The sequence below is a fragment of the Pararge aegeria genome, chromosome 9 (genome assembly GCF_905163445.1).
Source record: "Pararge aegeria chromosome 9, ilParAegt1.1, whole genome shotgun sequence".
In the NCBI taxonomy this organism is placed as follows: domain Eukaryota; kingdom Metazoa; phylum Arthropoda; class Insecta; order Lepidoptera; family Nymphalidae; genus Pararge; species Pararge aegeria.
Genome location: NC_053188.1, coordinates 3,539,467 through 3,563,914, shown reverse-complemented (window position 1 = coordinate 3,563,914; position 24,448 = coordinate 3,539,467). Strand labels below are relative to the sequence as shown.

Genomic DNA, 24,448 nt, shown 5'->3' with positions numbered 1-24,448 from the left:
CTACCCTTACATTTTTGTACGTCTCATAAAAATTTTCCATTTCATGCCATATTCCTTCATTATTCATACCCTGGCCAAGAACCTCGTGCACGCCACTGCCATAGGCTGCCCAAACATGCCTCAATATTACTGTCAATTTTCTGTTTATATTGTCAATAATACTGACATGTTTGAAGTGGTTTCATTTCGGTTTCCGAACTTAAAGATGCGGAAAGCGCTAAAAAGTATCAATACATATTGATTGCGATATATTAAATTAAAAATCATTGATTTATCGTTTGTACTTTATGAAATTGTATTGTTACTCGAGTCGTAATGCTTATGGTGACCATCTTTGACGGTATCTTTACATGTCCTCACATGTAATTTAACATAAAAAAAACAGAACCAGTCGCTGTTGCTGCAAGGCAATGAATCCATGAATTCCATCTATTTCAATCATGGTAAATATATACTGTATGTTTGATACGATTTGTATACCTAATCGAAATAATTAACAATTTAGCCCAAAAATATAGACATGCCAAATGAATATTATCCATATTTTTTCTGCAAGGCTACCCTGTACGGATAGCGTGGGTAGAAATGTTTTTTTTCTTCCATCACCTAAACCATAAAGCATCCGATTTAGGAGTTTCCTAGGTTTAGTGAAAACGGACAGGACTGTTCTGTCTAAGCAAAGCTTGTATGATAGTAAAACAGATAAAGAAAACCTTAGTATAAACCTATATATGAGTATATAAAAAAATATAGATTTTTTTAATGGTTTTAAAATACTTATTTTATATATTGGTGCTATCCAAGTAATTCGATTATGTGGAAGAATTAGTTCGTCTACATGTTTAGTTCACCGTTCATATCAATATTCCAATCCAATATCTATAGATACACCAATAAATCAATTTATTTAATAAGATGAGATACACAGTTAGAACTTTATGGAATACTAGCTTTTGTCTGCGAATTCGTCTGCGCGGACTTCAGAATTGGGTCTAAAGCTTCGCTCGTTAACAATTGTTATTCCTACCACGGGAACGGTATAAAAAGTACGTGTCCTTTTCCATAGCATAGGTGACATGCATACAAATTCCAGAGCTGTCTGCCCGCGGCTTAGCTCGTAAACAATTTTAAATTTTCTCTCGGAAACTACTTAAAGAAACGGGATAAAAGATAGCCTGTGAAAATAATAATAATGAAATAGTTTTTTTTTATAGTTTAGTTTTAATTTAAAGTTATATATAATAGTTTAGTTTTCATTTAATAGTTTTATGTTTGAGTTTATAATGTGCTATGCTGTAATTAGAGATACTAAAAAAATTCCGTGAAGAAGCCGACAAGACACTCAGCAGTTGCTCTTTTCCATCTTCATTCATATTCACATATAGATTTTAAATTATTATTCAATGCATATTTAATAAAAAAAAATCATCTCGAAAACATTCACATGCAGTTAAATATCTGGTGATTTCAAGTTTCGACACATTGTTTTTTTTTTCATTTCCTTTTAAATTATAATGCATTAAATGCAAAATTAAGTGTTTTTGTTAACACTTGCAGGAAATTTCTAAATAAATTTTGGAATACAATAAACAGTGTTAATTTGTTTTAAATAAAACTTTGAGAGTACCCAGTTAGCAACGGGTTCCAGTTAACAAAGGGTTCCAGTTAGCAACGGGTTCCAGTTAGCAACGGGTTCCAGTTAGCAACCGGTTCCAGTTAGCAAAGGGTTCCAGTTAGCAAAGGGTTCCAGTTAGCAACGGGTTCCAGGTAGCAATTAATGTTTCCTTTCCTTCTAACTAGAAATATCTTACTTTCTAAGTAAAAATTTTTTTTTCTTGCTGTTACATGCTTTTTTTTATTTTACATATTTATGAGTATATATTTGTATTATTGCGATCTGCCTCTCAACTCTCTTACTGGCTCCGTTCGTAAAAGTAGATCACTAACATTGCCCAAGTCTTTCGCCTCTTGCTAGAAAATTGTTTTTATTTTGTCCTGCACTTTTATTGTTGTTCCTGTATTTTATACGGCCGATTGGCGCAGTGGACAGCTACCCTGCTTTCTGAGGCCGTGGTTTCGATTCCCACGACCGGAATTTTGTTCTGCGACGAACATGAAAGTTTTGCTTGGGGCTTAATGGCGACATGTGTACTGTCGTAGTATATTTATTTATTTATTTACTATATTTAAATGTTATCCTTGTGTAATGAGCTATGTATTTAAGTATTTCAAAATCTATTCACAAGAGCGCACAACACACAGTTCGCGACAGTCCACACATGTTTAGACACCGGCGCACGGTGTTAGTTGTATCAGAGGTTGAACGTGTCCAAACGCAACTTTCCCTCGTTCTCGGATAGGAACAGTAGATCCGCCATCGTCTGCTCGCAGATAGCCTCCTCGGCCTTCTCAGACATCTGGAAAAAGTCACAGACTTTAAAAACATCAGTCATCAACCCATTAATAGCCCACTACAGGGCACGGAAATTATTCATTTTTCATAATTCAGACAGCGTTTGGTTTCATAACCTATTTTTAAAACGAAAGACTAATGCGATAATATTAGTTTCTTAATTTTCTTAAAAGTAATCTTTTTAATTCTAAAAAAGAGTAATGACAGTTAACAACAATAACAAACCAAGCTAATCATTTTGTTCCTAAAAAAATCAAACACACAATTGATTATCCACTTCCGTAAGCAGTGCTTCTAGACACCCACACTTACAAAATTTATTAATGAAATTGATCCACAAAGACCGATGCTAATGTTGTAAATACAAGCGTACGATTATAACACGCTCATTTTTAGATGGCGCTTTCATATATTTTATAGTTAGTGTATTTTTAATTACAAAACTTTAATGGTCCTATCTGAAGGCTCTGTAAGACCCTGAGGGCAGTGGCGGTACTACCATACAAGCCGAAAAGCCGGGCTTGCGTTACAATAAATTACACTTTTAAATTTTTCTCGACTATTCCGAAATGAAATTAACAAAATAATTAAAACTTGATAGCAATGAGGATATAAATACAATTTTTTTACTTTTTCGCAATAATGTATATACTCTTTGTCTAATTTACTGCAAGCACTACGTTACTCTGGCAGGTAGACTCTGAGGTAGCAACCAGCCGAACTATCACTATCGCGCTCTTCGCGTGTCTTCGTACGCGATCGGAGGTCCCGCTTTGTCTCTCTCACACTCATTTGTTTATACGGGGCTTTTATTTTACTGCTCTCTCTCATAGAAATTTCAATGTATTTAGCAGAGACAATCTAGATTATTTAATAATTTAGTATGGAGATCAAATGCCAGATTGCGAGTTGAAGTTATTGAAGATGACCAGCGAATTGAAACAACTTCACGCGTGTTATTATTTGCGTTACAACTAGTTGACACTTGACAGATTCATTATTATTGATTAGTAACTAGTTAGGAGTTTATAATTGGTTTTTTTTAGTTGAATCGTGAATTTTACTGTCTGTCTGTGTGTATTACTTTTTAATTTTGGCAAACATTGCATAGAAACTTCTTTATCATAATTCGCGTGCTGACTTAATCGTACCTAGTATTTTTCAAAGATTTGTTGATATTGTTTGTCATTTAGCACAACAAGAATGGTGACTTAGAGATCATGACGAGTTAAATTTGTCCTTTAGGTAACTGGGCTTGCTCAAACTCAAAACCCTAGGCACGCCACTGCCTGAGGGTAGGGTATGCACTGATTATTTGCATATATGCAATGCACGCCCCTGAGCGTGGTGGGCTATTAATCTTTTTCTTTTCTCGTGTTTTATAAATTAGAAAAGTTAGAGGTGCGTGATGGCATTAGCACTTCCCCCCCCCCCCCCCCCCCCCCCCCCCGAAGTGAAGTCGAAGTCGTACCCACCGGGCTGTCTACAGCTACTATTATTGCTATATAAAAAAGAACGAAGACAACAACTATGGATATTAAGACTCACCGGTCGATAATTGTACTCCTGTGATGGCGGGAACTTGAAATTGGGGCCGAAGTTGACGCTGACAGTACTGTTCCTGTGCAGAGACACAGTGGGGTAGTAGCAGCCCTGGGGAAATAAATAATATACTAATATTATAAACCTCAAGTCGCTGGACGGATGGCTTTCAAAGAGTGACTGGAAAAGGCTGGATGAGAAAGGAGCAAGACCGTGTGTTGTGGCGCGCTCTTGGAAAAGCGTTCAGCAGTGGAGCAGTTTTTAAAAGAAGAAGTTTGTGTGATGAACATGAATGTTTTTCAGTGTCTGGGTGTTTATATGTATATTCTACGTATTTATGTATATTATTCATAAACATATTCATCAGTCAACTCAGTACCCATAACACAGGCTACGCTTACTTTGGGGCTAGATGGCGATGTGTGTATTGTCGTAGTATATTTATTATTATTATTTTAATTCAAAACATTCTAAGTGTTTACTTATGTCAACCATATTTAAGGTAAAAGACCGACACGTGCATAGTACCTTCGCTACGCGACGCATACCTAATAAAGTGACTGGAGTCTCCAGGAGATCCTGCTTTATGGATACTTAAAAAGTTAGCACATAGCGCCGTTTACACTTTGATTAGTGACTAAGCTACATATTTTGCGAGATTTCCAGGGAGGGACACCTGCTCTCCCCGGGCCCCCTGCACGGCTAGTATGGACAGGAGACAATTATCTCCCCGGGGAAAGGATATAAATATATCTTCTCCCACAGCTTTATCAACTCTCAGAGCACTGGCGCACAAGTGGAAATAATATCCAAATAATATATGTGTCTTAATAAACGGGGGTAAACTTCTCCTATTCCATGTTCCAGTGATTTAGCAGGTGGGCAAGTTAGTTATATCCCTTGTCAGCAGGGCTACCACAGGCAGGAGACAATAGTTATATCCCCCGATTATATCCCCTGACAGGCGATATAATTAACGTGTCCACCTGGTAAATCACTGGAACATGGAATAGGAGAAGTTTACCCCCGTTTATTAAGACACATATATTATTTGCGCCAGTGCTCTGAGAGTTGAAAAAGCTGTGAGAAAAGATAATTTTTTATCCTTTCGCCGGGGAGATAATCGTCTCCTGCCCATGCTAGCCGTGCGGGGGATATAATTTTTATCTCCCGCCGGCGCTAGCCCTGCTCATAGTGGAATAAAAAAAGCTTTCCTTCCTGTAACGTACTTGGTAGATGTCCGCAAAGGCGGTGCCCTGGCAAACGCCGTTCTTGAAGAACAGAATCTGGCTGCCTGGCAGCAGCTTGAGGTTGTTGAGCGACTCCTGGATGTTGTCCTTGTCCTCGTAGTACAGGTGGCTCTTGAACTTCACCAGAGGCTGTGGGGGATTCTGTTCAGCATGCGAAGCGGCTACCAGCCAAGTGGATAGGAGCCAAGTAGATAGGAGCTCGACTTCACATTCGGGGTGCGGAGTTCGAATCTCAGCACGCACCTCTAACCTTTCTAAGTTATGTGCGTTTCAAGTAAATAAAATATCACTTGCTTCAACGGTGAAGGAAAACATCGTGAGGAAACCTGCATTCCTAAGAGTTCTCAAAGGTGTGTGGACACCACTAAACCGCACTGGGCCAGCGTTGTGGATTACGGCCTTAACCCCTTCTCATTGTAGGAGACCTGTGCCCTATAGTGGGCCGGTAATGGGTTGATATATGATCATGATGATTAGAAGTGAAACTTTTCAGACCTAACTCACAAAACTGAAACGAGCGAGCGAGCGTTAGCAAGAAGTCCATGGACAAATATTTATCAATTTAATAGCGTACCCGGCAGATGTTGTACTGTCCCGAAAAGCAGCTTATTACTGTTAGACGTATTTTATAGTTTTAAATATTTTATAAGTAAAACACTATAATATAACCTAACCCTAAGTATACACTATACACACTACGTTTGAGTACGTATAGTACATATAGCGTTGCGATGCGTCACCACGGCATGTATCGCCACGCCAACAATCAGGTTTACCCTCGCCTACAGATGTTTCAAAAAATTTTTGCAAATCCGTAGTTAACAAGCACGTTGTATAAACAGGAGTTATGCCCGAACTACATAAAATAATTCCGTAATGATAATCTCCTCCTTTATTAAGTAATTCGTTAGAAAAAAACGTGTGTGTACCTACTTATGTAAATACACGCGTTAGACGTTATACTTTGGCGTAACAAGATAAAAATATTTTCAAAAATTTTTTCTTTCGCCTTATTCTACGTTTGTAGAAAAAACTACAATAACAATAGAAAAAAGCTATTGTCCGAATTACCAATTGAAAGTCAACTGTCAAACCTTTTTTAGAAAAACGAAAATGTTGACTATAGCTTACTTCATGGTGTCGGTTTTTTGTGACGGTGTGCGCGCGCATCTACAGACCTAACATAAAAATTTACTCTCACCATTTTTCCATAACGCGCCAAAAAAGTACAACTTCAAAAACTTTTCTAAGCTCACCCGGTCTTTGTAGGTGCTGGGTGTGAATTTTGTGTTGACACTGTCCGGCAACACCACGAGGAAGCCCAGTGTGTCGCCTTCACCGTAGCCCGGACTGTAGTGCTTGCCTCGGGACTCGTGGAACCTGGACAATGGGCATTCATGACGGAATAAGAAGCATAAGGTTCACTTACTCTGAGAATGAGTAGCGTATTCAAACTTACCTAGTGCCTTTCCGACTGCGCCAGGAGTAGCCAAATTTATCGTAGCCTAGAGGGGCTTGAAGGTTTGCGTAACGCCGGCCCCAGCCCAAGCGTGTCGCCGCGCCTTCCGGCATCTCCTCAACCGTGGCCTCCCAGTACCACGTGCCTCGGGATACCCCTGCCCAACGATAAATAAAAGAAAACGCTCAGTAACCTTTCTAAAAAAAAGACTAATTAGATTAGAAAAATTAGTCTTTTTTTTTTTGGAAAATTACGCTGGCTGCACGTTTAAAATACCAGGGGCTCAGAACAAGTTGTTAGCCTCTGTACAAGATTTGCGTTTTCGGGTATGGAAATACATGAACATCGGATTATAATGGAAACCCCTGCCCAACGATAAATATAAGCAAACGCTCAGTATCCTTACTAATTAGTCCTTTTCTTTTAGTAACATTAGGCCGGCGGCAAGTTTAAAATACCAGGGGCTCAGAACAAGTGGGTAGCCTCAGTACAAGAATTGCGTTTTCGGGTTGTAAATACTTGAACGTCGAAGCATAATGGATCTTATTCACATAGCATTAAAGCTCCAATTTAAACATATTCATTTAGTTTTTTTTTTTACTTTTGAGACTTTAAGAAATCTCAGAAGGAGAAGGGAATTATGTAAAATAAAAAGCACAGGATTTGCGACTCTAAAACGTGTGATATTGAGTTTATTATACTTTGATGATACAGAGTTTAATTCTCGAAAACGACTCCTCGATTGCAAGAAAGCAAATCTTGTACTAAGGCTTCAGAACTCACCATGCGTAGCTCGCACCATACAGTATCCTTTCTCCCCGGTGACCGCGAGTCTATCCTCCGCGATCTTCAGCTGAGGAGCGCGGTCGTGAAGAGCGAGTAGCACTATCCCGGGGCACAACGATCGGTAAAGCCAGCCCGGGATCGGCTTGCCGCTCCATTCGTTGCTCTCGTCGAACTCCTGGGCAAAGTTACAATAATAGCCTAATTATGAAAGACACTCGGGATCGACATATCTTTGATTTTGGCCATCGTTGGTTGGCCCACAGCTGGGCTCAGGTCACGGGTATAGTGTGGGTTAATGCTCATTATGGATCCCGTGAGCCCTTTACCGGCAGACCGGAAAGGGTCTCGGCTTAGAGTGAGTGAACTTTCAATAAAATCAGTCCAAGTAGGTAATACGACGTATATATGTTCAATTTACGTAAATCAGCCTAAAAATTCTTATAACAAAGTTATGATGTTATGGTTACTAAAAAAAAAATATTATAAAATAACTCAAAAGCATATTAACAGAGCACAAAATTAAATAATAGCTAACGTAGCTTGTGTTGGGGGTACATAAATAATATATATATATAAATATGCAATGTTGGTTTGTGTACGCTTCAAAAACTCAAAAAGTTCTGCACCGATCGAGCTGAAATTTTAGCATGATATATAATACGCATCAAGGATTGTTTTTATCTAAATTTCTCAACCATTCAATCACAATGTGCTTAGGGTACAGCCAGTGGCGTGCACAGGGTTTTTGACCAGGGTATGCATAAAGAAGGCAGATGCCATAAAATGGAACAATCCTTCGCATTAAAGAGTTATACAAAAAATTTAGGGTATGCAGAGCTTTTGTGCTTGTATGAAGTGCACGCCACTGGGTACAGCTAGTAAAAAATATAAATACTTATAATATACATGATATAAAGACCCAGACACTGAAATACATTCATGTTCATCACGGAAACATTTTCCAGTTGTGGTAATCGAACCCACGGCTTACCTACTCGGAAAGTAATGTCGCTGCCCACTGCGCCAATCAGCAGTCAAAAATTGCTCAAGTGATCCGATTTTATGCAAGCAAGTTGACTTATTACCTGTCGAAATGGTGCATGAGGGTCCGGCTCAGCCAGTATGTACCGATACCCGTCCTTGTTAAAAGGGTGCTCGGTGGGATAGCCGTGCGAAGGGAGTTTTAATGCGCCTAGGTCTGCAGAGCGACCCTTCTTGCCGACCGGCGCACTAGTCTCCACGCCCACAGCTGGGCGGCGCTTGCCTTGCCGCCCCTTTACGTTGCCACTTAGTGGGACTGAAACAACACGGTAAGACATGTTTTATATTCATTTTGCCCCGCAGTTTTATCCACGTTGAATAAGTCTGTGCACGTGATTTTACAGAGTATACTTACCTACTGTAATAACGTTTACAAACTTGTTCATCGCGGGGAATACCGCGGGGCAATAGCTATTATAAATCTTATTTAATATAATATTGCTAATCAACTTTATATTCAGTTACTCAAAAATCCCGCAGGTACCACGGGTTTTTCAGAGTCAAAAAAAGCGGTATTGTTACTTCACGATATTAAATAACGATTCCACTTCATTATAAGAAAAGCGAGCAACGCATAATTGGTCGGCGGCACATCTTTGTCAGTAGGGTAACTTATGAGTTATATTTATGTGTAGCACAAATTCAGAGTAGGCAGTGCTTTTGTGCATGTATGAAGTGCACGCCACTGGTAACTAGCCACTACAAGAAGCCTCCCACTAGAACAGGCCAGAGAAATATTCACAAATGATGACTTCCTGAATTAGCCCTGACGGAAACCGAAGCCGGGAAATCCCACTTTTAACTCACCGACTTTTACAACAGCACTAGGGAGGTTAAAATAAGGTTACTACTGTAGCCTTATTTTACATTCAAATAATTCTTAATTTCAAATGATATAGGTAAAGGTAGTAAGCCTCATTTCAGTGCTATAATTTGTTTTTTCAAAGAAATATACTACGCCAATTCACACATCGCCATCGAGCCCCAAAGTAAGCGTAGCTTGTGTTATGGGTACTAAGATGACTGATGAATATTTTTATGAATGACATACATAAATACTTGTAATATACAGATAAACATCCAGACATTGAAAAACATTCATGTTCATCACACAAACATGTTCTAGTTGTGGGAATCGACACGGCTAGGGACACAGAAAGCAGGGTCGCTGCCCACTGCGCCAGTCGGCCGTCAATATTGCATTTTTTAATTCGAATTTAGAAGGTGTTGAGTCGTTAGGGAGTTCATTAAGGCATAGCTTGTAAATCGATATTTATAATACTATCGTTCTAGCTAAGCTTAGAGAGCAAAATACTTTAACCTGTTATTATTAATTGGGAACAGAATCTAACAAAATCCAGTAACTGGTTAGTAGGCAAAGCACTGCAGTAGAGGGAATATCGCGAAGTCTTGGGTATATTTTGTTCAGACTAGCCGCGGAGATTTCCTCTATTGGTTATTATTGAATTTGCTCACACAGCGAGTAAGACGTCTATCAGCGCTTAAAACATTATTATTTTAATATTAATAAATAAATAATAAAATAAATACATAAATAAATACACTACGACAATACACACACCGCCATCTAGTCCCAAAGTAAGCGTAGCTTGTGTTATGGGTACTGAGATGACTGATGAATATTTTTATGAATAATATACATAAATACTTATAATATACATATAAACACCCAGACACTGATAAACATTCATGTTCATCACACAAACATTTTCCAGTTGTGGGAATCGAACCCACAGCCTTGGACTCTGAAAGCAGGGTCGCCGCCCACTGCGCCAATCGGCCGTCATATTCATATTGTTTTCATTTGGTTTCAGTATTAAATCTTTATTTTTAGTTCTTTAACATTATAATATAAAATGTCTGTTTTATAGCATATGTACTTAACATATGCTATAAAACAGACATTTTAAAATTCTATTACTTGAAGCGATTGTAGTTAGCTTCAGGGATGGAAAATTGTTATTGTTTTGGTTTCGTTTATTTATCCGGTGAAGTAGAGAGACCTTTCCTAATTAGTTTCGATGGTCAAAAAGACTAGCATTGCGAAATTTTACTTTTTTTATCTACTTTTAATCGTGATAGCTAAACTGAGAAAGAAAAAAAACGGACATAGCGGTGAGCGAAAGGCTTTTTAGGAAATTAATTAAAACTTGGATAGGTACCGTCTTTTATTCCGGAAAAACTAACGGAAAATTTTAAGCAACGGATAAAACGCGGACGAAGTCGTGAACTGCAGCAAGTGCCTACGTAATAAAGCCATTAACGTCGACTATCATTTTTTTTTTTAAATGTCTACGCTCCGCATTACACTCTACATATTCTCTATATATTCATACTTTATTATTTTTAAATACCTGCCGAAAAAAATTCTGATTTATGGTAGTATTATCGAAAAGTGGACCAGAAATTGCCATAAGTTATCATCCATAACCTACACGGGTGGTCTAAAGGCCGCTCCCAATGTCAGGTTTGCTCATAATCAACACGCTGAGCAGTCGCATTGCAGGTTACAACCTGCGATCAATACCCTGCGTGTATCATTGATCACGTTGCTGTCCATTCTTCGCTATAGTCAAAGTTAAAGTCAAATAATTCTCTATTCAAATAGGCCCTGTATGGCACTTTTGATGCGTACATTACATGTAAAATATAACATAGAAGTGAGTTGATGGCGATAACTACATTCGTCAACTTAAAACTAAAGCTACGAGGGTTCCAAACGCACCCTGGTCTAAGAATAAGCCCACAACAAACTTAGCCGATGTTTTTTTTTTGTTATCACCATCTCACATTGTCACTTAAAACTATTAAAGAAGCAACCTGGTTAGAGCAATAATTTACACCCAAGCATTTTTATCGTTGACGTAGACCTTAATACTATAATAGGACTTCTATTAGGACTATCTTATAGGACTTATATTGTACCTTTAGTCGCCTCGTTCGATACCCGCAGATGGTGGAAGGATGGTGAAAATCTATGGTAACAATAATGTCTGGTCTACAGTTACCACACGGGCACATGTCAGATAATCCTACTAATATTATAAATGTGAAAGTGTGGATGTTTCTTACTCAATCACGCAAAAACGGCTGAACGGATTTGGATGAAATTTGGCATGCATGTAGCCTTTGACATGGAAAAGGACATAGGCTACCTTTTATCCCGGGAAATAATAGAGTTCCCGCGGGAATAAAAACCTTAATCCACGCGAACGAAGTCGCGGGTATCAGCTAGTGATTAATTAACAATAATTATATCAGTTTTTAGAAGCTAGATTACTACGTCTTTTTCAGCGGTTAAATTTGTTTTAACGTCTTTTTCATCAGACCTCCTGAAGTTTGCCATCGACTAATAGTAATCCGGAGTGGCGATTACCCAGCGAACGAAAAAAATATTCAAAAAGAATACATCTTTTCCCATTTTATATATTTTTCTTAGAATATACTTTTTTCAGGAAGCTTAAAAATACAGTAATATATAAAATCCATACATTTTTTTTTAATACTACTACTAAATTGTTAGAATCTTCCTCGCACCGCAAAAGAGCATATTATAACAGACAGACCATATAACACTCTATGATAAATAATATAAACCGTAAACTTACACATACCGTAAGGAAATTTAAACCTCGATGAGTAATGAACAGTATTAATCATTATTGTTAGGATAGGACAAATTAATTTTTTTTCTTATAAGTTTTCAAGTTTAGGGCAAACGCAGTGTTTTCAATATCTGCAGCAAAACAGGTGAAGATACCAAACCTATTAAAAACAGATAAATAATCATATTTTGACAGGACATTTTGATATAATCAACTTATTTTTCCTATAACAAAAAAGTTACTATGATTTCCGTGAATAGCAAAGAGGTTATAATAAAAACAATAGTTATAAATCTTACCGATTTATAATTGGAATTTGTGTATTATGAAAATCAGGCTTTATTTTCATAACGTATCATAGAACTCCGCAAAGCAACGCCTGCTTCTATCCAATATTTGGAATTTATGATCGAAGATCATTAATTTATAAAATCCTTTTAATAAAAAAACCGACTGAATTTTTATCGATCATTTTTTAGTTGAGTCGAACTTTTATCGATTGGTCAGATATTTATTAGGGGTTATAAGACTTTACAAAATGGTGCAAGTCGAACATTGGAAGATATATTGTGTACAATTTTACCACCCTAAAATATTTACTCGACTATTTATTTATTTTACTACCGGTCCCGGCGAACTTCGTACCGCGGATCATTTTATTTTTTATGAATTTTATATTTTAATACTTATTATCCTATTCCGGTCTAAGAGGAATCCAAATAATAAAATATCATAAAAATTGGTCCAGCCGTCTTGTGTAGTGTAACTAACTTTTATATATATATATAAAAGTTAGTTACACGATTAATAATATGACATATTTTATAGGTTCTTCGCACCCATAAGCCTTGTCGAAAAGAATAAATATATATTGGGTGATAGAACTCTTACAAAGCGAAGCTAACTTGGTCGGACTTTGATCGATATATTCCCCTATCTTAACCATAGAAAGTATTAAATCATTAGATAAAAGTATTAGTCTGATTTTGCTACTATATTTTTTTACTTAAGGACTTTTTAGTTAGTGAACTATACTATACTAATAGTATAAATGCGATTCTGTGTTTTTTTTGTTTGTTTGCAGTCAAACTACCTATGTTTGAAATATCTGGAGGACGGGGCATATCTCAGCTATTTAATTACTACACTGTTTTTTTTTTGTGGACTCAAAATGTAATTATATAATAGATGATGCAGATATATAATACCTGTCAGTTTGATACTGATAACATTATTATAAACCTACAAATTAATAAGTGGGATACAGCTGCATACAAAATAAAGTGTGGTAAATTATAATTAACTAAATATCAGATTATAACGTAATATATAGACAAAAACATAGGTACCAAAAACCGAACTAGCGGTAGCAACATGAGCTAGTCTGTTCTCGACAAGACATATAACTAGTTTGACTTTAGCATATTATTATTTTTTCTAAGAAAAACCGTAACTAACTCGAACCACATTTTGGGCAACTAAATATCACATAAACATTAGTAAAATTTCAACCATGCTACTCTCGCATAAACGCTTGTTTTATTTGTTTACTCTATACAATCGATTTGTCAACTAATCACAGCTAAGATTGGTTATTGGCACGTCTCTGCTTTCTTCGAAATTAATTGGCACGTAGTTTAAAAAAGGAACGCCTATTCTAGAATATTCAATAAGTAGGTTATTAAGTGTATTTGTTCGATCCATATTTCGTGACTATTGTGGTAGCCAAGCCGTTTACGTAATCAATTGTTAGCTTAGCTGGCTGCAATGCAAAATAGGAGCGCCATTCGTAGCAATGAAGTTAATCCATCAGTTCCAATTACCAATAACCTGATAAAACTACTGTTAAACATATAACCATAAGCCATTCGCTATTTGCATATGTTACACATTCATGAGGCAATCAAATTGTGAATAATTCGCTCTCACTCGAAAATTAGATGTATAAAATCATATCAAATAATTATTCAATTATAAAAAACTCACAATCCATATTGGCTGCTCGTAAACACAGCTAACAAATTCTCAGTGATAAGATAACGCGTCCCAAATACAACATAACACGCTGCAAACTAATCTATCGGAAGCGTTTACCCATAGTTTTCCTGTGCGCCCGTGATAAAGAACCTATATCCAGTACAAACAAATGTAAACTAGTGTTGGGGTGCATAAGTAGGTTTTTTAACGGGAAACGACTAAAAAAAGGAACGTTTTCCAAAACTCACCAGCCATGAAGTTCAAGGTTGTAAATAATATGGAATCGATAGAGAAATCACGAAGCCAACGCGACGGTGGCTATGTGAGAGTTAAAGCAGAGTAACTCCTCTACGCGAGCGGGCCGTGTGTGAGTGGCGACCGTGTTTACAAACACCACCGTAACAGAACAATGTCATTATTGAATCTAGAATTTGTGTCGCAGCGCCTGTCTGCGGAGCGTTACGACTTACGCCGTTTTTTTTAGTAAAACGCGCAGTTATCAGTACCTTAGTACAAAATTAGTCGATCGCAATCGAGGAATCGTTTTCGCATTTCAAATTCTATACCATCAAAGTGAAATGAACCTAATAACTGATGTGTTAAAGTCGTAGATCCTGTAATTTAGACTTTTATTTTACAAATGTTCTGGAGCCTTTAGTACAAACAAGATTTACTCGCTCGCAATCGAGGAGTCGTTTTCGCATATCAAATTCTAACCGTCAAAGTAAAATGGACCTAATAACTGACGTGCTAAAGTAGTAAATTCTGTAATTTAGACTTTTAGTTTACAAATATTCTGGAGCCTTAGTACAAGATTTGCTCGCTCGCAACCGAGTTGTCGTTTTCGCATGACAAATTCTATCCATCCCAGTCAGACCATCACAGTAACATGGACCTAATAACAGTCGTGTTAAAGTCGTAAATCCTGTAATTTAGCCTTTTATTTTACAAATGTTCTGTAGCCTAAGTACAAAATTTGGTCGTTTTCGAGTATGGAAACACTTGAAAATCGATGTAAGATTAATCTTATTCGCATTGCATTTTAAGCTAAAATTTGCCTGCAATTCTTTGGATCGGACTTTCCACATTGCCCTTAGTACAAGATTTGCTCTCTCACAATCGGGTATTCGTTTTTGCATATAAAACTCTATACCTTCAAAGTAAAAGGGTACCTTATGTAGTCGTTTTAAAGTCTCAAATCGTATACTTCTGGTTTTTATTATACTCCACTGTTTTTTTACGACTTATATTGGAAAATAAGACAGCTTACCGATGTTCAAAGGCTCATGTATTTCGCATTCTTTCCCAGAGTAATGTCCTATGGGATCTTGTTGTGGGAAAAAGCTGCAGATATTGAATCGCTTCGTGAAAGGGTTAAACAAATATGTTTACTTACAGTAGCTACTAGCTTCGCAATATGTTCATTTGTGAGACGAAATAGTACTCTTTATGAACAATAAGCTGATCTTAACAATCGACTTAACAGAAACATAAATTAGTAGTATCTGCATATCGTATGCGAAAGGTGCAGAACTCCGTTGTGTGGGTTGAGTATACGCTTTTACAACATGATTCCTAAGGTAATCCTGGATCTATGCATACGTAAAAACACTTTAATATAGCGAGGTTACTATGCATTCGATGAATTTCTTAATGACAAGGTAGATTTAGTGGCAAGCTTCGCTCTCAGAAAAATGATTGTAAAGGTGATGTTGTAAAAGAGCAATTACGGAGTTTCTTCCTAAAATCAGCTATCCGAACCAGCGGTAGAGTAACCACGAATATACATACTAGACGTCACCAATATGCTTATAAAATAGGTCTATTTGAATTAAACGAATTTTGAATTTTATTATATTTTATATCAAACGTTTTGACAAAAGCCCGAGCTGAAAAATTGTAGGCAAATTTGAGTTTTAATGCATTACGAAAAAGATCAATTTTACTTTGATTTTCTAGTATTTTGACACTCGAAAACGACTCGATTACAAGCGACCAAACCTTGTACTAAGGCTACACCAGTTGGACGTCTTCCCGGCTGTATGAGTGCGACGAGCGACGCGACATTGCTCTATTCATGCGCATTAATGACGCTGCAACGCAATACGTGGTTAGAATTAGGTGATTAAATTTTGCGGCTCGCGTATTATGTACGTTCTGTTAGGATTAATGGAAATCCGAGTAAACAACTCGGATTTTCTGATTCTTTTGGCTTATTCCAGGCAAGTTTAGACACATTTACAGTTTACATTGCGGGATATTGAGGTCAGTCTATAACCTATCCATACTCCATTCACCGGTGGGTTTTGTTTTTTAATAATTGACTGACCAAGCAGGAGGTGCACATGATTGGTAAGTAGGATATCATCGTCTATAAACACAGCAACATTTCGCAGGGCATGGAAGGAACACGTCATGAATGCCAACCTATCCACCTGAGGTGTAGATTTTAAGCTTTGATGTGCGGTGTTATGTAATTACACCGGACATCGAAGCTGTCAGACCGAAACACGGAATTGATACAGTGCTGCTTGCTGGCAGAAATAAGCATGACGGTAGTCTGCATGGAGTCTCCATGAAGATAATCTCCAGCACGAGTTATAAATACTTAAGGGTAGGCAGTAAATAAACTAGTTTATATATTGTCAAGTTTTTTTTTCATTATGAACTCACTCACTACAGACACGGGTCTCATCTCGGAATGAGAAGGGTTTATATTGGACCATAAGTCCACCTCGGTGGACCGATTGCAGATTGGTAGACTTCACACGCCTTTGAAAAAGTTTAGCCTGATAAACATTTGCCTAATAGTTAAGTAGTAACTTGGAAAATCGGTTTGGACAGATATTTGCAAGTTAAGTACTTAGTAAGTTTTAGTTACATTTTTCGCAGAGTTAAGTAGGGTTCCGAGCCCCGGTGCCTGTATGTGACACCCCGACATCTAAATCTCCTGTGTGTTGACAGGACAGTTTATTACAGCTCAGTACGTAGTGTTGTTATTTTATTAAAGATCTTTTGAATGATCGAGCTTGCCTCGACATGGATCGCCTTACCGAACTATAGTTTAGTTTAGTTAGCCATTTTACGAACTAAACTATACGACTACGGCCGAATACGACCGAAGCCTCCCATCAATAAAAAAACCTAAAATTACAATTCTCCGTTCCGGGGATTGAGCCCACTGCGCCAGGAAGGTCGTCAAAAGGAGGTTATGGACATAGGCAATTTAATCCTATATCCAGGATGCGATAAAAATAACCAAATAAAAGACTGTAAGAGTCGAATTCTGTGCATTGAAGATATTTTGAAAGAAAACAGTTTTTTTTTTTTTCATTTTTGTCTGTCTATATCATGGCCGCGCATCATGCCGAAACTACTAAATGAATTCAAAGGATAACTTGGCATGATCTGAGGTAATACTACGAGTTAGGACATTAAAAAAAAATTCAAAGTTTGTATTAAGCCAAAGCTTATAGATTACTATTATAGTATAATTGATTACGTAAACGATAAAAAAGCTTGGGTGTGAACTCTTGCTGTAACCAGGTTGCTTCTTAAATATTTTCAAATGACAATGTGAGATGGTGATAACAGAAAGAGCACCCGGATGAGTTTGTTGTGGAATTATTCACAGACCAGGGCCCGTTTGGAACCCTCGTAGCTTTAGTTTTAACTTTACGAATGCTGTTATCGCCATCACTACCATGTACACATTTTGTATGTAATGTACGCATCAAAACTGCCATCTATGTGCCTATTTGAATTAATAAATATTTGACTTTGTCTTTAATACTTTTTTATACTTAAATTTAGCACATAACCCTTGAGAGAGAAGATGAAAACTTTAGACTATTTTACACCAAAGCTCGGTCAAAATTAAACCGGTTTTATTAACTCTTTTTGCGCTGAAGAGGTTGTACTATCAGTTTAGTTTCGCCTAAACTTCGTGTAGATCTGGTGAATATTGTTGAAGATAGAGAAACAGAACTCCTCAGCAGACTACACTAACTAACTAACTAATACCTACTGAATACATAAAGTGTTTCCATTTTTTTTTTAGGTTTTCACCGCTAAGACTGAATATTTTAATTGAAAAAATATATATTTTTTTATTATATTTTCATGGTAAACCTTCTGCATACGAGTGAACTAAGATAATGATTTGCTTTACTGTTTTCTATTTTTTGTTAGTTGTAGGAGCTGAGACTGTATTTTGTTTAAACTTCCCAATTTGGGCACCCATCAACTTACTGACCTGGGTCAATTCTGCTTTCCTGTATTGTACTATATTGTTATTATATTATATATTCAAATTCAAAAAGGTTTTATTCATGTAGACCTTATCACATGTTACACTTATGTTAGTTATGGTAATAACTCCATTCGTTAACGTAAAACTAAAACTAGGATGGTTCGAAACGCGCCGTTGTCTAAAAAGAGCCCACAACAAACATAGCCAGGTTTTTTTTTTGTTATCACCACCTCACAGACGAGTTAATGTTGACGCTTTTTTATCATACACGTAATCCTTAATATTATAATAGGATTATTCTATAAGCTTAAATTTTATATAAACTTTGAACTTATTGAGAGACATCTCAAGGATTTCATCTCATTACATATTCTATAACTAACTAAGTACTATACTATTATATATACTATACCAAGTCACGCATTAAAAAAATAGCTGACCCGTGCAACTTCGTTGGACCAATAACCGATTACCGGAAAACACAAATAAAATGACATTTTCTAAAAATGAATCCTAGCTAGATCGATTTATGGCCCCCGAAACCCTCTGTATACTAAATTTCATGAAAATCGTTGGAGCCGATTCCGAGATTCCAATTATATATATATATATATATAATTGGAATTATATAATTATATATATACAAGAATTGCTCGTTTAAAAATATAAGATAACTTTACTATCCCTATTACTGAATCTGTAAAAATCTGTACGTTAGATATCCGATTTATTGATGAAGGGTGTAGACATGTAACAGTACGCTGGGTACCATAATTTTTGCGGGCTAAACCGCAGGGCACAGTTAGTTAATAATATTAGTATGGATAACATGATCGACATTACGTGCCCAGTTGATAAGAATGTATGTATAGGTATACCTGAGATTGACTGTCATAAGCGTAATCGTTACGTTACGAGCAATAACATTGCGAGGTCAGAGTAAAATGCAACCTGTTTTACACTACCAGAAGTGCCCCGCGGTTTTATCTATGTTAACCAAAGATCTTAACTTAATATTATTATAGCCAAGCGGATACTATACTCATAGCCGTATAAACCCCTCCCGTACGTCCCGTCCCGGTTTCTCGTTGACCCGAGGAATGCAAAATTTGCATTTAAATAGCTTGCATCCTAGATAAGATCATTTTTAAGAAATTGAAAAAAACGCAGACAATCTCACGGACAACAACTAGTAGGTATATAATAAATTCAATATAACAAGTCAAAACAATATAAAAAGTCGCAACATATCCGGTCAGGCAACCCCAACATACAAAATTTGGTCAATTATATATAAACAATCTAGTTCTGAGGCTTAAATTGCAGAAATTCATCAATTGACACAAATACTTTGCTCAATAGCCACTTTTTCATTGTATTTTTAAATGCTACAGTTTTCTGCGGACACCAAATAATGGTAAGTAATTAGGATAAATAGTTTGAAAGTTACTGTTACTTCTAACTATTCTATGCGATTTAAGAAATTAAAATATCACTTGCTTGAACGGTGAAGGAACACATCGTGAGAATACCTGCAAACCTGAGAGTTCTCTATTATGTACTCAAAGTTGTGCTAAGTCCACAAATCCGCACTGGGCCAGCGTTGTGGACCACGGCCTTAACCCCTTCTTATTGTGGCAGGGTGCCCAGACCTGTGCCCTGTAGTGGGTTGCTCTGTTTAAGGCGATGGTATTCCACTTACCATCAGGTGGACCATCTGCTTGGTCCGTCAATCTTTATATATTATATTTCTTGTGTGCGTGTGTATGTCACTAAACTCCTCCTAAACGGCTGGACAGATTTGAATGAATTGTTTGGTATGCGTTTGGGTGGCACCCTGGATGGTTCAGATTCATTAATCAGCCCAACAGATGGCGATGATTATTATTTTTACCTACACTCAGAGGAATTTTCAATTATCAATATTAATTTTTAATGTCTTTTATATGCATTTTAAATTTATGAAAAAGTAATATATATATATAGTTTCCATATATATAAGCTATTCTGTGTCCAGCCAGATCAAAATAAAACTATTTTGTATGAACTTAATACAACAAATCTTCACCCTCTCTTAAAAAAACTATTAGGTATGGTAGTGATGAAAACTTGACCCTTTCTTATCCCTAATAGAGATCCGATCCAATATACAATTTTCCAGAACAACTTTTCAACTTCAATCTACAACAGTGACACAGTTAATTTCTCCAATTTCTACTATTTTTTAGTAAAAAATGCTAAACAAAAAAATATACTAAGAAAATTCTCTCACAGTTCTATCTTCGCATTATTCGACCAAGTTTACCTTGTGCGAATGACTAATAAACATGATTTATAAACTTACCAGTGGCTATTCCCATATCAGTGACCTTGAGTTGTCCCTGCTTGATCATGGCTTCGTAGTTGGGTTTGATGCATGTTAGCTCAGTGTTGCATAGTCCAAACATTGGTCCATGATTGGAGTCTTCCTCATATGTGAACAGTACGTGGATGTCTTTGATTAGAGCACGCTGGACCGTTGCGTACCAGGATTGGGTCACCCTGCAAACATTCTTTCATTTAGAATAGTGTGTACAGCACCATATATATAAGGTACACAAAAGGTGTGATACTTTATATATACTTTTCACCTTACTAAGCTATAATAAAGAACTCAATTTTAATATTACAATATTAAAGTGTTATCTCAAAAATATTAATTACACAACCTCAGCTGTACATATTATATAGTGTAATGGGTTAGGAGCTATTTTCTCCTTGTCTCTACGTACTTCTCTTTCATGTAACGAAATTTGCACTCAAGTAATGACTATCCCAATTCTTAACCGATAATTTTATATATTATATTTTTTTAATTATTTAACAACTTAGGCTGTTTAGGGCTGTTTGACTTAAAAATATATTTTACTAGCTGTTGCCCGCGACTTCGTCTGCGTTTGATTTTGTTTTTGATGACGCATTAAATTTAGTTGTATATCTAAAAAAAAAAGTATTCAGTATAGCTAAACCTTAAATGAGAAGTTTGCTGCTGTCCGCTGAGGAGTTCTGTCCTCTATCTCCAACCACAGTTTGGGCAAAATTAAATACATATTACAACCTCTATAGTAAAAAAATAATTATTGGGTTTAATGGGTTATAATTTGTCGGAGTTATGGTGTAAAATCGTCAAACACACATCCCCTCTCCCAAAGGAACCGAGCTTAATGTCGGGATAAAAAGTATCCTATATTACTTCTAACAGTTCCAAGAATATGTGTACAAAATTTCATTAGGATCGGTTAAGTAGTTTTTGCGTGAAAGCGTAAAAAACAAACTTACATTAACATTTATAATATTAGTAGGGATAGGGATAGGGATAGGGATTATTTGATAAGTTTGGGACTGTCTGTACAATATGTTAAATGTTAAAGTTGATGATGTTGTCAAAATCATCATTATGATCTAACTATCCGGCCCACTTCAGGACTTAGGGACCAGTCTTTGACTTCGGGATCTGAAATGCGGTTGCTTACTATGGGCCTCATAAGAAGGCTCAGAGTCACTCTGTAATGAAGGTAGCTATGCTAGGAGTTTCTTTACATGATCAAATCAGAAGAGAACATCCGTAGCTATAGCTCAGCGAGTTACGAAGCTGATTGGGCAGGGCTCACAGCTCGGAGAAACGATCCGCAGTTCGATCCTAAGGTGATGGAATGAGAACTCTGCACCGGTAAAAGCAGCGTAGGTCAGTTCCCAACGACGTGGACAGACTATATCAAGCGTGTCAATTATTTTGTTTATAATTACTTATGCTTTGTTTAATAAAGATTATATTATTGTAAATATATTGCGAGGCTACTGTAAGTATACCTATTTCTTTAAATTTGGCACGAAGGGATTCTCGTGATCTAAGTTTATATATCGTTTATATGTCCATTTACAAGACGAGGATGCCATCATCTATTCAATAGATTCAGTTATTTGCATTAAGAATAGGAAGATAGAAACTATAATTACCTTCGAGGCATAGTAGTCATAGCCTCCCAATACTGATCGATATAAGGGATGATGTCTCTATCTTTGCTGAACAAGTTTTTGCTGCTGCCTTCTTTGCAGCTTTCCTGTTTTAAGTTTGCTATAGCTGTGAGGCACATCTGGGGAAACGCTGCAACAAATTAAGTTCTTATATTTGACGGCCGATTAGCGCAGTGAGCAGCGACCCTGCTTTCTGAGTCCAAAGCCGTGGGTTCGATTTCCACAACTGTAAAATTTTTCTGTGATGAACATGACTGTTTTTCAGTGTCTGGCTGTTTATCTGTATTTTATAAGTATCTATTTAGATTATTCATAAAATTATTCTTAAGTTATTTTAGTACCCATAACACAAGCTTCGCTTAATTTGGGGCTAGATGGCGAAGTGTGTATTGTCATAGTATATTTATTCATTTAAGTCCTTATATTAACTACACAATTAACGCAGATGAAGACCCTGAGTAATAGCTATTTATTACTATAAAAAGAAAAGAGAAATTTTATACCACTAACTATAGTAAACCATATAAGTAGTAAATAATAATTTAAAAAAAAAACCTTAACCCACAGACAAACAGCCCAATGCCTCTCAAAAAAGATTGTCAAGTTACCACATTTATAAAGTAGTTAGCTATGAATCACCAAGTCCTGGGTTTGAATTCCGAGTTTTTTCTGTTAAAACAATTTTCAGAGTGCATATTAAGCCGTTGAATCTGGTTATCTTGTGATAAAAGTTGTTCAAGTCCACCATCCCGCTCTGGAAACTGTCTATGAGAGAGATGGCCTGTGCCCAGCTGTAGGATATAAATAGGCTGTGGACGATGAAGTAAAACCTTTGTTCTGTATGCACAGATTTTTTACTTAATTTATACAGTAATAGCTGTTGACCGCGACTCGTCTGCGTTTGATTTTGTTGTTGATGTGTCATTAAATTTAGTTGTAGTTCTAAAAAAAAATTAAGGATTCAGTATCGCTAAGCCTAAAATTAGGGGTTTGCTTCTGAGGAGTTGTGTCCTCGTATCTCCAACCACAGTTTGGGCAAAATAACACATAACCTCTATAGTACAAATTTAATTATTTAAATTGGTTATAATTTGTCAGAGTTATGGTGCAAAATCGTCAAACTTTCATCCCCTCCCAAAGGAACCGAGCTTAATGTGTTTAAAGTTTCATGAGTTTCATTTATAATATTAGTAGGGATGTATACTACATCTGTATGATGCTTTAGTTTGCTATAAAAGCTGCAATGTTGTACATAATGTTCTAGACAAGTGTAGTGTCACTTACGAGCTTGGTTCTTCTTAAATGTCTCCAGGCCAGTTTGAGAACAGTTCTTGCATATGAACAGATAATTGGTCATGAAGGGCACCAGCTTACCCAGCTGGTAACCAATACACGACTCATGGTACCATCGGTTGCACGAAGCACATAACAACTCCACTATATTGAGATTCCGATCTTTGCCACTGTTAAAAAAAACATTATATTACTGGAAATAAATCTTCTTGATCATATAAACTTTATAGAATGTATTACTATAAATTTTAAGAAAAACCTACCAGTAACAATGCCCCTGTGACTCGCCAGGTTGTTTGTTTTTATTTTTATCAGCATTTTCCCCCGCTTTTTGAGATTCAGACTGACTATTGGACGCAATATCCATTTCGACACTTTTCTTTGTAGATTCAATATATATAGAGGACATTTATCGCTATACGGTTTCGTTGCAACAAATAAACATTATGTTCTCTTATAATTAGCTTCTCCTTTAGCTTATAACTTGGCAGGATTCATAAGTTCATAAAAAAATTACGACTCACATTCACGATCTCAAAGACGCAATGACATTTAGCACAGAAAAGTTCGTAGACAGAGAAGAAAAGTTAGGTTTTTTGACATTTTCTTGTGACAAAATTGACAGTAGGTACCGAGGAGGTTTTTTTTTGATTCTTTTCGCTAGGCAAAAGGCAAAGGTATATCACCGTACAGCCAGGGTACCGAGGTCAGATTGCCTTTGCCGACACAAATCCTCGTCGATCACCAGCGCTACTTTCTTGGCTTTTATGTTAATTTATTAAGGATACAACACAC

General features: G+C 36.7%; 1 protein-coding gene across 2 annotated transcripts; it reads right to left on the bottom strand.

The window, feature by feature from the left end:
• Window positions 1-1,365: 1,365 nt before the first annotated feature.
• Window positions 1,366-24,231, bottom strand: LOC120626267 (set1/Ash2 histone methyltransferase complex subunit ASH2). 2 transcript variants are annotated; one of them, XM_039893705.1, is made up of 11 exons: window positions 23,917-24,231; window positions 23,645-23,823; window positions 22,343-22,490; window positions 20,691-20,887; window positions 8,536-8,747; window positions 7,448-7,625; window positions 6,665-6,821; window positions 6,462-6,585; window positions 5,185-5,334; window positions 3,962-4,066; window positions 1,366-2,417 (listed from the first exon to the last, which is right to left on the bottom strand). In XM_039893705.1, exons 1-11 carry the CDS (start codon window positions 24,060-24,062, stop codon window positions 2,313-2,315), a joined length of 1,701 nt encoding a protein of 566 aa, XP_039749639.1. In that variant the 5' UTR covers window positions 24,063-24,231; the 3' UTR covers window positions 1,366-2,312. The 2 variants fall into 2 exon arrangements, with proteins under 2 accessions (XP_039749639.1, XP_039749640.1); XM_039893706.1 differs by lacking the exons at window positions 20,691-20,887; window positions 22,343-22,490; window positions 23,645-23,823; window positions 23,917-24,231 and adding an exon at window positions 14,343-14,505.
• Window positions 24,232-24,448: the final 217 nt, after the last annotated feature.

Bases quoted from the DNA above. Each gene is read 5' to 3' on its own strand.
- LOC120626267 (XM_039893705.1), bottom strand. From the start codon at position 24,062: ATGTCCTCTATATATATTGAATCTACAAAGAAAAGTGTCGAAATGGAT. The intron at 23,824-23,916 runs GTAGGTTTTTCT...TTTTTTTAACAG, and splicing joins TCACAGGGGCATTGTTACTG to TGGCAAAGATCGGAATCTCA. The intron at 7,626-8,535 runs GTAATAAGTCAA...AACTTTGCCCAG, and splicing joins CTCATGCACCATTTCGACAG to GAGTTCGACGAGAGCAACGA.